Below are 16,821 nucleotides of genomic sequence, written 5' to 3'. Positions count from 1 at the left end.
CTTTCTTAATATTTTTAATTAATTTATTTATTTATTTATTTGGTTTTTGTTTAAATAGTGACAGGATCTCACTGTGTTGCCCGTGCTGGTCTTGAACTCCTGGCCTCGAACGATTAATTCTCTTGCTTCAGCCCCCCACAATGCTGGGATTACAGGCATGGGCTGCCACACCTGGATACTATTTTTAATTTCTAAAGTCTCTTTTTTGTTCTCAGAATATTTCCTTTTATGGCAGTCCCATTCTCATCTCATAGTTTTCACATCATTTCTTACCTCTAGAATATAGTACCTCCTCACTTAACATTGTAGATAGATTCTTAGAAACTGTAACTTTAAAAGAAATGACCTACAGGAACCTTCCAATAACATCCTTTCCTTTGACATTGTTTCATTTTAACAGTGAGGGGGAAAAATTAGCTTGCTTATACATCATTTAACTTAAAGTCACGGTTTCCGAGAACCTATCAATGATGTTAAGTGAGGGCTTACCGTATTCTTTATAATTTGATGATTGTGATTGTGATAGCGTTGGCATTTTTTCTTTTTCTTTCTGTATAGCTTATTATTTCTTCCAGATTTTTTTCTTTTTTTTTAATGTTTTGTTTGCTTTGGTTTCTTATAATTTACAAGCGTTTCTCCGATGCCTTTTGATACTTGGTTATTTGTTATATTTAAGAGATGAGAACAAAGTAATTGGAAGCTCTGAGTTCATGGGTAGAGCTGTGTAGACTGTGAGCTTCTATGTTAGAATGATCTGGCTGGTCTGTTTCATTGAAGATGCTCTAATGTCAGTATTTTTAGGTCTTTCCTGTCAGGTTGTTCAGATTTCCTAGAGAAGACTCCTTAATTGTATTTTCTAGAGTGTGTAATAGGGCTGACTCCCAATGTTCTTGGAGCCAAGTAGATGATGAGGGCCTACGCTGGAATCTGAGAATTTGGTGTGTATATATATTCATTTCATTATTGTGCTCCTACTCTTGAGCCTCATGGTTCCCAAACCAGACACTGTTTTAGACTGACTAAAGATTAAACCTCCAGTCTGCTGCTGGGAGTCAAAGGGGTAATCACTTGATTGCTCAGAATATAGGAGAGAATGTTCGTATAATAATTTCTTAAAACATGCTTTTAATCAGTCACTCCCAGAACAAATTGTTGAGCCTTTTGGGAATTTTACAGTGTGAATCAGGTTGGTTCTAGGTCAGTACTGTCTAATAGAATTTTCTGCGATTGTGGAAATGTTCTAAATCTGCACTGTTCAATATGGTAGCAAGTAGACATGTGGCTGCTGAGCACTTGTCTGCAACTGAGAAGCTCAATTTTTATTTTTATTTTATTTATTTAGATTGAAATAGCCACATGTGGCTGTGTCTACCATACTGGACAATGCAGTTCTCTACTTTTCGCATCATTGGCTTAGGATTTAGCATTCTCAGGTCACTTTCTATTTGCCCACCAGCTGCCTTGCTTTCGTTTCTTTGTTTTGTTTTCTCTTCCATTCTTCTTGTCCTCATGTGTTTGTATCTTTAAAATATAGATACATCTTTACTGTAATTTTATGAGATTCTAGAAAGGAGCAGAAATAGATGCAAGTGTTGACTTTACCATCTTTACTTAAGTGGTGTTCTTTATACAGTGTGATTTTAAGGCTTCTGATCTAATTCCTGTCTTCAGACTGTATTCCGTGTAAATCATAATGCCTACCTGTTTGTTCATTCATTCTAGAAATTCTGATTCTATTAATGCTATATATGACTTCCTTTTATTTTTACATCTATATCAACATTGTTTCATATGACTTTTACTTTTGTATAAACACGTCTGGGTTCTGGCCAGGCACGGTAACTCATGCCTGTAATCCCAGTACTTTGGGAGGCCAGGGTGGGAGGATTCCTTGAGCTCAGGAGTTTGAGACCAGCCTGGGCAACATAGTGAGACCCCGTCTCATTTTAAAAAAAAAAAAAGAAGGAAAAAAAAAGTCTGTGTTCTTTTATTTTGCTTTGCTTTAGTTGTATACTTTTCATGTTTTATGTCTAATTTATTTTAAAATTCTTGGCATATACTACCATGCTGTGACTTCCACAGGCACTTAAATACTTACTATCTTTTTTTTTTTTTTTTTTTTTTTTTTGAGACAGAGTCTTACTCTGTCACCCAGGCTAGAGTGCGATGGCGCTATCTCAGCTTACTGCAATCCCTGCCTCCTGGGTTCCAAGCATTTCTCCTGCCTCAGTCTCCCAAGTAGCTGGGATTACAAGCATGAACCACCGCACCCAGCTAATTTTTGTTTTTGGTAGAGATGAGGTTTTGCCACATTGGCCAGGCTAGTCTCTTAACACCTGACCTCAGGTGATCTGCCCACCTTGGCCTCCCAAAGTGCTGGGATTACAGGCGTGAGCCACCGTGCTCTGCCAACACTTAAATACTTACTATCTTATTGGCTTAGTTATTGACTTGAAATTATTATCTTCGGGCCAGATGCAGTGGCTCACACCTGTAATCCCAGCACTTTGGGAGGCCGAGGCAAGCGAAATCACGAGGTCAGGAGATCGAGACCATCCTGGCTAACACAGTGAAACCCCATCTCAATGAAAAACGCAAAAAATTAGCCAGGCATGGTGGCAGGCACCTGTAGTCCCAGCTACTCGGGAGGCTGAGGCAGGAGAATGGCGTGAACCCGGGAGGCGGAGCTTACAGTGAGCTGAGATTGCACCACTGCACTCCAACCTGGGTGACGGAGTGCGACTCCATCTCAAAAAAATATATATATATTCGAATATATTTCCTGAATTCTTAACATGGAGTATGTGTCTCCTTTTTAACTGTATTTTTTTCTGATTATGTAAATAATGATACTGGAAAATGTTTGAAAAATATGGAAAATGAAGAAGAGAAAAATCTCCCATAATACTGTTACCTACAAGATAACTATTACTAACATTTTGGAATATACCTCTCCCTCACCTGCTTGTGTGATATATGTGTTTCTCTCTTCAACAGTCACAAATAATTAGTAAAAGCTATTTCGTAATTTTTTTTTTTGAGATGAAGTCTTGCTCTTTGCCCAGGCCCGAGTGCAGTGGCGCGATCTCAGCTCACTGCAAGCTCCGCCTCCCGGGTTCACGCCATTCTCCTGCCTCAGCCTCCTGAATAGCTGGGACTACAGGCGCCCGCCACCACGCCAGGTTAATTTTTTGTATTTTTAGTAGAGACGGGATTTCACCGTGTTAGCCAGGATGGTCTCGATCTCCTGACCTTGTGATCCACCCGCCTTGGCCTCCCAAAGTGCTGGGATTATAAGCGTGAGCCACTGCTCCCGGCCCGTAATTTTTTTTATATAATACATTGTGAATTTTTACTAATTTTTTTATACCAAAAGGAAAATATGAGGTGACTTTTCCTCCCTTGTATTTCTTGACTTTTATTCAACAATATTGACCCATAAAAAATTTTTTTTTTTTTTTTTTGAGTCAGAGTCTTGCTCTGTGCCCCAGGCTGGAGTGCAGTGGCATAATCTCAGCTCACTACAACTTCCACCTCCCGGGTTCAAGCGATACTTCTGCTTCAGCCTCTCGAGTAGCTGGGACTACAAGCGAGCACCACTATGCCCAGCTAATTTTTGTATTTTTTATTAGGGATGGGGTTTCACCACATTGGCCAGACTGGTCTCGAACTCCTGATCTCGTGATCCTGTCGCCTCAGCCTCCCAGAGTGCTGGGATTACAGGCATGAGCCACTGCACCCTGCCAATATTAACAAATAAATTTTGATGAATTTAATTTTTCATCAAAAATATTATTGAACACTCACTATGGGTGATATGCTGTGCTGAGCAAAGCAGCTGCAAAGTTGCTTCAGGTATAATTCTGCCCCCTGGTATTGGACCAGGATTCATATTTTGACCATAATAAATTAAAACAAGGTCAGCTTCTTCAATAAATAAGTTCCCTTAGATTGAGTTTAAAACTGGCAGATTTTTATAGAATTGCAATCTGAAGAAAATGGTGGTATAACATGATTTCCTATGTAAGAATATGTTGAAGGTATAACAACATCATTAATCTGGTTGATATTCCCAGTATTTGCCAAGTCAGTTCCTTAAATCTTCATAAAAGTCTTGGAATTCAAATAGAAGGAAATCTCTTTTAGTGGATGAAAAATACTTTGTTTTGTTTCATAGGTTAAGAGCAGGATTATGTGATCGCTGTGCAGTAACTGAAGAACATATGCGGAAAAAACAGCAAGAGTTTGAAAATATCCGGCAGCAGAATCTTAAACTTATTACAGAACTTAGTGAGTTTCCTTTCTTCATGTATTAATTATTTAAATTATATAATGTATTGTTGTTAAGACCTATTAGTAAATTGATTGTAATTAAATGGATTGTTTACATGTATTTTTTCTTATTTAGTAAAAGTTCAAATGTCCTTTTTTGTACTTTTTGTAGATTTAATCTCTTGCTTAATTTAGTAAGAAATAGGATACAAAAAGGTTGTGCAAATACTGTCCACATTGGTCTTAAAGTCATCAGTTCTAAGACAAGAAGCAGGTGTTTTTTTTTTTTTTTTTTTTTTTTTGGACATGTCCATATTTGCTTCTTTGGTTTTATCTTTATTTCATGTAACCTTAATACTTAGTAAAGTTAAATACAAAGCAGACAATTTAGTGTTCTACAGTTTTCTCTCTTGGTATTTATGACATACTGTTTTCATAAGTATACTATTTTCAGTTTATTCTCCTTACCTATTGAGTGTAGAGTTTTTCTACATTCTTAGCTGCCTTCTTTTATTCTTTTAATACTTCTGTTAATCTTACTCTCTTATAACTATTTATTTCTTTGGGTGACCATCACCTGGATTTCCCATAAGCAGCTCACAATCAATATATTCAAAATCTAATTAATTATCTTCTTTTCCAAACTAATTCTGTCTTCTATTTTTTTCTGTTAATTATATTGCTGTCCTCTGGTTATTCAAGTAAGAATATTGAATATATGTTCATTGTTTTAAAAAGAGATAAAGAATATAACTTTATTCTGCTCCCAGAGGTAACTACTGTTAATAGTCTGATACATATCTATCCCAGGTCCAGGTTTTTCTGTCTCTGTCCCTTGTTAGACCCCACTTCCCTCCCTTCTCCTTTTAATTTTAATGGGATCATACCATACTTTGTGTTCTAATGTGTTATTTCACTTTAGACTATGTCTTGGAAGTCTTTACATGTTAATATGTCTATAGATTCTGTGGTGTATATGGGTTAACATGTGCATACATTTATTTAGGAATGTAAGAATATTATCAATGAGTAGAAAACTGTTACATCTCAATAAATATATAGTTGTTCCTTGTCATCTGTAGGATATTGGTTCCAGGACCCTGACACATACAAAAATCCTTGGATGCTCAAGTACCTTATATAAAGTCACATAGTATTTGCATGTAACCTACCCACGTTCTCCTGCATACTTTAAATCATCTCTAGATTCCTTATAATACCAAGTGCAGTCTCTACACATCACTTCATTTGTGTGAATTAAATGTATTCAGTGTGTGGCAAATTCAAGTTTTGCTTTTTGGAACTTTGTAGAATTGTTTTTTCCCAACTGTTTTCAATCCACAGATTCAGAACTCACAGATACAAAAGGCCAACTGTAGTTGAGATCCACAGTCATATTATTGTTAGTACTACTGGAAATAATCTCCAGTAATGTCTACATATCTAATAGATTTCCAGCAACATTATCTAAAATAGAGCCAAAAACTCCAAGCAAGCAAAAAAGCTTGTCTAGGTGTTAAAGTATAAGACAACATTTTTTTAAATGGCTGCATTGTATGCCGCAGTATAGGTGTCAATTTTTTAGCTATTGTCACATTAATGGACTACTCAACTTTTTGTTTGAATGTTTGAGAATTTTTGTTTTCTTACATCCTCTTCAGATTTGGGCAAAAATGTATTAATAATAATCAATCTGGTGGGTGAAGAATTATACCTTTTTAAAATTGGCATTCCCTGTGACTGTTCCAATCAAGTATTATTTTATATGATCATCTTCTTGAGTGAATGGCTTATTTATTCTTTGCCCAGTCTTAAATTGCCCTATTTGCTGTTTGTATTTTTTAAGAGTTATTTATATATTATGAAAGGATTATTACACTTTGGTGGATATATTGTGCATATATTTTCTACCTTGCTTCCTGTTGACTTCATTTTTAACTACTTGACATGTGGAAGTTTTGTATATTTTCTTACCTTGTTTAGGAAGGCTTTCTCTACCCCCAAGAATATAAAAATATTCTCCAATTTTTGTACATACGATGTATGTATACACACACACATAAATTTGCATATTTAATCCATCTGGAATTTTTAACATGGAATGTGAAGTAGAAAATCTTTAGAGTTTGCAGGCATTCATCCTCAAGCTTATTGTCTCATGGTCAAAAGATGGCAGGTACTTTTTCAGGCTTCGTGACTGCGTTCATACAAGAAGGAAGAAGCAGCAGCAAAAGGCTGAAATGAGCATGCCAGGAGAGTCTTTTAAAAAAAAAAAAAAGCTTCTTCGAACATCCACCCAATAACTTTTGCTTCAGTCTCGCTAGTCAGGAACCACCCCGACCCTCCAACTCACCCCCATCGTTGGAAGATGACTAAGGATTTCTTTCATTAGTTTTATTTTGCTGCAGATTGTCTAGGTAAAAATATCATTTGCAAATAGTGACAATTTCATCTTTTCTCTCAATTATTTTTAGTTTCTTTTGGTGATTGTTTTTCTTTACATACTTTATTGGCCTAAGGGACTTTAGGCTACTGCCCAGAATAGCAGTTGATACATAATGAAAGACTAGACTATATTACATTTAAGTGTGCTATGGCCTTCTAGTAGATACGTGAAGTTAAGTTATGGATATTTCCTTCTGTGCCTCTTTTGCTAAGTTTTGCTTAATTGTGAATTTATAAAATTCTTAGCATCTGTTCAGGTAGTGAGTTTTACTGATAGCTTTTCTAGGGTGAACCAGTGTTTAATTTCTTTTTTTTTTTTTTGAGACGGAATCTCACATTGTCACCCTGGCTGGAGTGCAGTGGCATCATCTCTGCTCACTGCACCCTCCGCCTCCTGGGTTCTATCAAGCAGCTCTCTTGCCTCAACCTCCCAAGTAGCTGGGATTACAGGCACCCACCACCACGCCCAGATCAATTTTTATATTTTTGGTAGAGACGGGGTTTCACTATATTGGCCAGGCTGGTCTTGAACCTCTTGACCTCATGATCCGCTTACCTCGGCCTCCCAAAGTGCTGGGATTACAGTTGTGAGCCATCACACCCAGCCCCAATGTTTAATTTCTAAAACAGACAGACTTGATATGTTAATGTTTTAATTGGGGAGCGTACATTTAAATATCATTTTGTCCATTCAGTTTTTCTGCTGTCGAGGTTCTATTACGATCAAAGAATTAGGCCAGGCGCTGTGGCTCTCGTCTGTAATCCCAACACTTTGGGAAGCCGAGGCGGGTGGATCACGAGGTCAGGAGTTCAAGACCAGCCTGGCCAAGATGGTGAAACCCCGTCTCTACTAAAAAAAAAAAAAAAACACACACACACACACACACACACACACACAAAATTAGCCGGGCATGGTGGCAGGCGCCTGTAATCCCAGCTTCTCAGGAGGCTGAAACAGAGAATTGCTTGAACCTGGGAGGCAGAGATTGCAGTGAGCCGAGATCGCGCCTTTGCACTTCAGCCTCGGCGACAGAGTGAGACTCTCTTTCAAAAAAGAAAAGATCAAAGAATTAACTAGGATGCTTTGAATCATTTTTACATTCTTTTTTTTTTTTTTTTTTTTTTTTTGAGAGATGGATTCTCACTCTGTCCGCTAGGCTGGAGTGCAGTGATGCTATCTTGGCTCACTGCAACCTCTATCTCCTGGGTTCAGGCAATTCTTCTGCCTCAGCCTCCCCAGTAGCTGGGATTATAGGCACGTGTGACCACACCCAACTAATTTTTGTATTTTTAGTAGAGATGGGGTTTCGCCATGTTGGCCAGGCTGGCCTTGAACTCCTGACTTCAGTTGATCCGCCTTATATGCATTTTTAAAGTTAATATCTTAATTCTCTTCTGAATAATACAAGAATTTTAAAGCACTTAACTTTGATCTTCTTCTCCACTTACATGCTGCTTTTGCCCAGTATTTCATTTCTGTGTAGTTTTCTCTTTTTTTAGCTAGACACTTGTTAAAAAAAAATTACCTTTAAGTAAAATTATCTTTTAATTAGCCCAAGGGAGAATCCTTGCTTTGCTGATAGTAAATCTTACAGGGACCCTACTCTAATGACTGAAAATGGGAGGGAAATACGCCTTGCTAGAGACCTTTTCTGTATGGATAGTTCGTCTTCTGAGTGTGAAAGTACGTTCTCTCGTGTCTACCATAAGTTACTTGGAAGCACTGCTCTGATTTTCTTGTCTCGGTATTTATTAATGACTCCTGTGTCAAAACTTTTAGAGATCTATCCTCATGACTTTAGCCTAAGGGCAACTATTAGGCACCCTTTGTTTACCCATTTAGCAGTTTGTGGGCCATGCTGCCCTGGTACTAGAATTGATAAGAGATTCTGCTGGGAAAACTCCCTTTTTTAAAGACCCTTTTTCGTTGGATTTTACCATCAACCTGAGCCTATTTTTAAATAATTCAGAAATTTTTTATAGTTCTGATCTGTTAGTGACACCCTTTTTGGCTTTTTAATATTCCAGTAGACTTATTTTAGAGTGTTGTCATTTTATTTGGATTTGGAGAGGGAAAATCAAGTAAACCATCTTAATCAGAAATCTAAGGTCATCTTTGACTTCTGTCAACCCTACAAAGGATGAGTTGCCAAATACTACTGATTCTGCCTCTGTTAACGTTCTTGTACTGGTCTTTACTTCCTGTTTATCCACCTCTACATAGGTCTAGATACTCATTTCTTTTAAAGACCACCTGACTTTTTGTCTTTTCCATATTTTCTTTTCACATTGGTATATACTGTATGTACTAACAAATCAGTCTTCCCATCATTCATCTATGAAAAATGATTCCTGGTAATCTGTAAGATAAAGTTTTAATTTCTTAACCTGCTATTGAAGGCTTTCTACCATTTATTATACCCAGTCTTTCTTTGTTCCACTGATTTTCTCTGTAGAATAGTCTCCTGTCCAGCTCAGTTGCCCTTTTTTTGATGAATGCATTCCTGATCTTCTCAAGGGCTCAAAGTAACCTCTTTCTCCTTGGAAATTTCCTTGGTACTTTATTTGTACTTCTCGAATGCCCTTGTCACTTTTAAACCTATAAAACATGTTTATGTAATATCTTGTCTCCTTTGATAGACTGCACATTGCTTGAGGTCACTGTCTATATCTTAATTTTTTTGGATCCTCCACAAAAGTAGTTTAATAACCTCACATGTTGTAGATAGTCCAGAAAATTTACTCAGTGTAAGAAAATATGTTTAGATTTATAAACCACTAAATTATTAACAAATTTTAGAATATGATTAACCTTCTTTGGTAAAAGTTCATTGTATTTACTGTGACTTGATTTCTGGGATCTACTTCTTTCACTAAAGCACATGCTTAAGCAGTGACATCATACTAAACATTGATGAGAGTTTTATGCTGGTTCCAGTAGAAGTTACAGCCCAAAACTGGATTTCTGCTTTATAAATTAAATAAATATAGATAGGAAAATTTGGTGGAGATTCAAACAAGCAGATAGTGCTTCAATGGGTATATTTAAGTTACTGATACCATAATTATTCATGAAATGTAGAGTGTGACTAAGAAGAAAATTTGATTTGATAAATGTGCTTGTTATAAAAATTACGCTGATATTCAGCAGTTTGGTGTTTTTTTTTTTTTTTTTTTTTTTTTGAGACTCTTCCTGCCACCCAGGCTAGAGTGCAGTGGCGCTATCTTGGACCACTACAACCTCAGCCTCCCAGGTTGAAGAGATTCTCCTGCCTCCACCTGGAATAGCTGGGATCACAGGCATGCACCACCACGTCCAGCTGATTTTTGTGTTTTTAGTAGAGACGGAGTTTCACCATGGTGGCCAGGCTGGTCTCGAACTCCTCACCTCAAGTGATCCACCCACCTTGGCCTCCGAGTGCTGGGATTACAGCTGTGAGCCACTGCACCCAGCCTATTTTATTTTTATGATCAAATTAATTTCAAGATAAGTGACTCTTGCTAAAATGGTATTTGAAATTAGTGGGACTGAGTAACCAGATGGAATGCTTTCTTGTCCTCAGTATGAATAATTATACTCCCTAGTACATGAAGTACTCTCTTTTGCCTGCAAGCATTACATAAAATTATCAGTTAATCAGTTACATGGGACTGGCACGGTGTGAGATGTAGTACCCCCTACCTAGTAACAAATTAGTTTTGCACGCTAGTGTTAACCCTGAGTAAACATTATGATATAGGATTAGAAGTACTAATTTCTTCATACATGCTGACATATTTGAAAGCCTGACATAGATGTTAATATAAATATATTATGTGCCTTCTTTTTCGAATTGTTTTTAAGTGAATGAAAGGAATACTCTACAGGAAGAAAATAAAAAGCTTTCTGAACAACTCCAGCAGAAAATTGAGTAAGTATTTTCCCCCATCCTTGTTGTTTTATTTTACTTCGCTATACAAACCATGAAGATACTGTAAGAGTTGCAGATTTCATTTTTAAAATTATGAAGTGTTCTGCAGTTAAAAAATACAAAGAAAATCACTACATTTTTGTGTTTTGAGAGTATAGTGTGACTGCATCTCTTAGATTAGTGCTTGAATAAAGTGTCAACATTGTAATTAAAACATTTTAATTTTTATAATGATGTATTATACATAATACATTGTTAAAATACTTGTATTTCAAACAGATGTTTGAGTTTTGTTAGCTCCCTTCCAGCCCTGTCCCAGAGCTTCATAAGTGTTTCGTCTTATATAGTACTCAGGCCTATAGAACTTCTTCCTTCCTCTGTTTTTCTCCCTCTTCTCCCCATTTCTCTTAAAGAATAAAAACAGTAACTTTTATCTTGTGTGCCACTTCCTCTTGTGTTTTATGTTTATTATTTCTAATTCTCACTGTGACTTTGCAAAGTAGTTTTATTATCCCCACTTTACAAATGTGGAAACCAAAGGTCACAAAGTCACATAACTTGCCTATCATTTTACAGCTAGTAGGTAATAGGACTGTCACTCAGACCCATATTTTTTCTGAAAAACCTCTTTTCTTTCCATTATCCAACACTGTCTCAAAAAAAAGAACATTTTTCTAGATATGATCTGACTAATGCAGAGCGGAGATGTGACAAACTTTTAGTTCCCATTTATATAAAGCTTATGTACTATTTTTGAAAACTGAAGATTCAAGATAATCCTAATGGCATCATAGAGTTCCTAAAGATCCTGTTGCGTTTAAGTAGACATCTGCAAAAACTTCGGCAAAACTATGTAGATGTAACATATTATTTTGGCTTAGAATAGTTATTTTTGTATTAACACATCTCACAAGTAGAATTATTCTTACCAGAATTATTTTAGGATAATGGATATCCAGTAGAATTCTGATATTCTTCCCATGTGATCGGTCTACTGAATACTGGTAGCAAAAGGGAATTTTGAGGAGAGATAATAGTCAGATGAGGAAACGAACCTATGAGATCAGGCTGATGTTATAAATGTTTATAAGAAAATGTCAGCACTTTCTAATTTTAATAATGCTGTATAATGAAGAGAGAACACAGGACACAGATCCACAATCTGTTACATACAATTCCAAAACCCAAAAGGTTATTTTTGAGATATTATTCACAACCTAACCACTGCAATGACAGAATGCTGTTTATAGTCTTTATCCCACTTCATGTGAGGATTCATATGTTTTGCTGTGAAAATATCAATGTGTTTGATTACAGGATGATGCTTCAGACTCCACTAGAGCTGTTATGTAATTATGTATATATGTTCTGCATTACTGTATTACTTTCATTTTTAAAAAAAATCTGAATGTAGAATCCCATCTTCTTCCAAGGATTTCAGATAAGGGTTTGTTGACCTACATTAATTTATGTGAAGTGATTATGTATGTACGTAGCTTATGGTATTTTGAACACATCAGCCTTGATCTTTATGAGTGCCAAAAGGATGAGATACCAAGTGTGTAGAAGTTAACACAGAATTAGATAGACAATTGCCTCAAAAACCAATGTGTATAAGTTAGGTTGAAACTATATCATGTCATTTGCTTGGTAGACATGTGAATTCTAATTAGTTTATAATTTATTTTTAGTGTTATCCAGCACATACATTTTTCCGTTGAAACTCACCCATATTTTAGAAAAGAAGTGAAGGTGTGAAAGTTTGAAACTACAGGAAAGAATAATCATATAGATGAGCCTAAGGCATGTATGTTTATTTAGGACATGCTTAGTCAAAAGAGTATAGGAGATCTGATTGTGTCTTTTATTCTCATCTGAAATTTAAGATAGTTGTGATTCTCATGAACCAACATCTTTTGTGGCTTGGTGGCAAATAAATTACCTTTTGCTTGGCAGTCTTTTTTTTTTTTTTTAAGCAATTTCATCTTATAAAGGCAACCTAATTTTCTCTGATCACCTAAACCACTGTCATGTTATGCTATTTGTGCCTGAAATTCCCCTGAACTTTAGAAGAAAATATTATTTGACTTATATTTCTGCTTGTTAAATGCAGTAACTCTGACTCTTCTGAGCTAGTTTTGATATTATAGATGGCTTATATGGTAGGGTGGTTATTAGTGACACCAAAATTATTTGGTAAAATTTTGCCACTGTAAAGTTAAAAATGTATATAAAGCTAGGTATTGAGGTCATCATTCTCTTCATTTTGGAAAATAGATGTGATGGATCAGTGAAAGTCAAGGGAGTCTATATATGTAAGTTCAAAGGACTGTAGAATTCATTTCATTCAACCCCCTTCTAAATTGAATTCCTTATACAGCTTCTTTAACAAATAGCTATTGTTTGAACACGTCTAGTAGAAGTTTACTGTTTCCCAAGCCTATTTAAATTTAGTGAGACAGAATTATTAGAAAATTCTTTCTAAGTTTATAGAAATTACACTGCTTATATTTCTGGATTATGACTTTGTTTCCCGGGACCATCTTAAACAAGTCTGTTCTCCTTTGCTACTTCACGACTCTTTTGATACATGAAGACAGCTCTCATGGCCCTCCTGAGTCTTGTTTTCTCTAGAGTAAATATCCTCTGTTCATTAACTGTGGCATTAAATATCCTCTGCTCATTCATGTGGCATTACTTTGACTCTTCAAACTGTGAATTTTTTTAAATGTTTTAGTTTGTCAATATCTGAATTAAGAAATCAATATTCTAGGTATAGCTTGATCAGTGAAGCAGTACTGCCACTTCCTCTACGATGGCTATAACATTACTTCGTTAAGGTTAAATTATGTTTTAACTGGGAATGTAAGTTCTTCAGAGTAGAAAAGGAAAAAAGCTGAATATTTAAAACTTTTTTACAGACTCATGAAGGGAAACCCCAGATCCATAATTATAGGTCTTTGGGGAATAAACCAACTAAAATAGTTTTGACAGGAATTTAATAGGGAGCAGGGGTCCACAAATCAAACAACTCAAGCCATCAGAAGGAAAAGTGAAAGGAGGACAAGTGTGCATAATTAATTTAACCAAAAACTGTGGCGTGAACTCTTTCCTTTTCTCAGAAAATCAGTGTGACTAATGTTTTAAAGAATGAACTTGATTAACGTATGGAGTTTTCTTTTTTCCTTTTATGACAAAGGAAGACAAAGCCAGCACTCATTTACTTAGTTTGGGCACCTCTAGTTAGAGCTAGTTTTGTTTGTTTGTTTTTTCCTTTTGTGATCCCAGCTACTTCCACATTGACTCTGCCAGGAAATCAATTTCTTTTCGTGACTCATTCATGTTTCAGGTTGAATTTTTATGACTAATAGGCAAGCAGGCTGTGACGTCATTGGTTAAAGCTAGGTCTGATAGATTTCACACTCCATTAATTTATAAGCCTTTCTCATATGACTTTTACTTACTGTTTTTCCAGAATAAGAGAATTACAAGAAGAGATTAAAAATTAGATATTAGATCTGTTGCACAGAATGGTGACTTAATAAATGATTGTATATTTCAAAATTGCCAACTAGATTTTAAATGTTTTTACTAAAGAAAAAGATAAGTATGTGAAGTGATATATGTTAATTAGCTTGATTTAATCATTATACAGTGTAAACATGTATCAAAACATTTTGTTGAACCCAGTAAGTAGATACAATTATTTTGTCAATTAAAAATAAAATTTGGCTGGGCACAGTGGCTCACGCCTGTAATCTCAGCACTTTGGGAGGCTAAGGTAGGCAGATACTTGAGGTCAGGAGTTTGAGACCAGCCTGGGCAACGTGGTAAAACCCCGTCTCCATTAAAAATACAAAAACTAGCCAGGTGTGGTTGCACGTGCACCTGTAGTACCAGCTACTCGGGAGGCTGAGGCACAAGAATCATTTGAACCCGGGAAGCAGAGGTTGCAGTGAGCCAAGATCACAGCACTGTACTCCAGCCTGTGCAACAGAAAGACTCTGTCTCAAAAACATAAAAATAAAATTTTAAATAATTAGATATTAGCTCTAAAGATTGTTTCTTGGTATAAAATATAGGATTAAAGCCTGCAAATAATATTGGTATAATTCAGGAAATTAAAGTGTAAATCTTTGTTGGGAAAAATTAGTCTTTGTCTTCCAATCAATGTTTCTTAAAAAATCTCTGTTGGTCATAGTTCATACAGTTTTCACTATGTAAGTTTTTATTTGGAAATAGTATTGCAAGTTGATATGAGTCTAATAGGACAGACTGATTTGGTCATGTAAAGCCTAGATGTCTGACAGACTGGTAACGGTTGGCAAATAAGGTCAGTAATGGTTTGACGTGGGAAAATCAATTAACTTTATTTTTACTCAACGTTCACAATTCAGTTCAAACCCAATCTTTCAGTTACCATTGATCCTGAATTGAGTTGGGCAAGAACGTATGCCTAGATCCACACACATTTATTCTCTAGTGGAATCTGGGAATGTCTCATATTCACTCAACAAATGTTTGTGCCATACCTACTATATGTCTGCAGTGTAGGCTCTTGTGATTCATCAATGAACCAAAGATCCTATCCTCTTAGAACTTATATTCTAACAGGTGAGCAATAGATACAATAAATTGCGGCTGGCCACCGTGTTTCATGCCTGTAATCTCAGCACTTTGGGAGGCCGAAACAGGCGGATCACTTGAGGTCAGGAGTTTGAGACCATCCTGGCCAACATGGTGAAACCCCGTGTCTACTAAAAGTACAAAAATTAGCCAGGCATGGTATTGCACGCCTGTAATCCCAGCTACTTGGGAGGCAGAGGTTGTAGTGAGCTGAGATTGTACCACTACATTCCAGCCTGGGCGATAGAGCAAGACTCAGACTCAAAAAAAAAATCTAAATAAAAACGAGTAAATTGCATACTATGTTAGAAAGTGATAAAGTTTATAGAGCAGAATAACAGGGAACAGGAGTACTAGGGTGTGTGAAGGGAGGTTGCAATTTTAAACAATACAATTCCAGCAGACTTGAAGGAGATTAGAGAGATAATTAGCTATGTGGATATCTGAGGATGAGCATTCCAAGCAGGTGGAACAACTGGAGCAAAGAACCTAAGGTGGGAGTATGCTCAGTATGTTTGAGGAACCTCAAGGAAGAGAGTGTGTCAGCAGTAGAGCATAATAGGGAAAAAAAGGTCAGAGAGGAAATATGGGAGGGGCACCATCAGGTCATGTAGGATCTTCATGGATCAAAGGACTTTGGCTTGTGTTCTCAGTGAAATGAGCAGATGTGACAGGGTTTTAATGAAATTTCATCCATATGACTTAAGTCTTTTTGGTTAGTGGTTGTGGTTTTTGTTTTTTTTTTTTTTTTTTGTAGACAGAGTCTCACTGTGTTGCCAAGGCTGGAGTGGAGTCGCATGATCTTAGCTCACTGCAGCCCCAACTTCCTGGGCTCAAGCAGCCCTCTTACCTCACTCTCCTAAGTAGTTGAGACTACAGGCATGTGCCACCACGCCCAGCAAATTTTATTTTTTAATGTTTTTTTTTGTAGCAGTAGGGTTTCGCCTGGGCCTCCCAAAGTACTGGAATTGCAGGTGTGAGCCACTGTGCCTGGCCTGACTTATGTCTTTTTTTTGTTTTTGTGTTTGTTTTTGAGATGGAGTCTCGCTCTGTTGCCCAGGCTGGAGTGCAGTAGCATGATCTTGGCTCACTGCAAGCTCCGCCTCCTGGGTTCGCGCCATTCTCCTGCCTCAGCCTCCCAAGTAGCTGGGACTACAGGCGCCTGCCACCATGCCTGGCTAATTTTTTGTATTTTTAGTAGAGACAGGGTTTCACCGTGTTGGCCAGGATGATCTCAATCTCCTGACCTCGTGATTTGCCCACCTCAGCCTCCCAAAGTGCTGGGATTACAGGCGTGAGCCACTGCACCCAGCCCCGACTTATGTCATAATAGGACTCTTGTGACTGCTGTTGAGAGTAGACTATAAGGGGTCCTAGATAAAAGTAACAGAAACTCAATTTTGAAGCCTTCTTGTAGACTATGAATAACACATTTGGTTAACAGTAGGGCCCTTAGGGTCTGACTCTGTTACTATTTTAGTAGATGACTTCTATATCTTCATTTCCTCATTTGTAAAATGAAAGTAATAATACCTCACAGAGTTGTGATAATTAAACTGATAATTTA

At 36.8% G+C, this 16,821-nt stretch overlaps 1 protein-coding gene across 6 annotated transcripts in view; it reads left to right on the top strand.

The window, feature by feature from the left end:
* RBBP8 (RB binding protein 8, endonuclease) overlaps positions 1 to 16,821 on the top strand; it is a 118,229-nt gene that overhangs the window by 56,344 nt on the left and 45,064 nt on the right. For all 6 annotated transcript variants that reach the window (XM_050768075.1, XM_050768074.1, XM_050768073.1 and 3 more), the window contains 2 exons: positions 4,178 to 4,290; positions 10,562 to 10,628. In XM_050768075.1, coding sequence (XP_050624032.1) covers positions 4,178 to 4,290; positions 10,562 to 10,628 — 180 coding nt within the window. The remainder of the gene's footprint in view (positions 1 to 4,177; positions 4,291 to 10,561; positions 10,629 to 16,821) is intronic.

Source organism: Macaca thibetana, chromosome 18, assembly GCF_024542745.1.
Source record: "Macaca thibetana thibetana isolate TM-01 chromosome 18, ASM2454274v1, whole genome shotgun sequence".
Taxonomy (NCBI): Eukaryota; Metazoa; Chordata; class Mammalia; order Primates; family Cercopithecidae; genus Macaca; species Macaca thibetana.
This window is presented reverse-complemented; position numbering and strand designations above follow the sequence as displayed.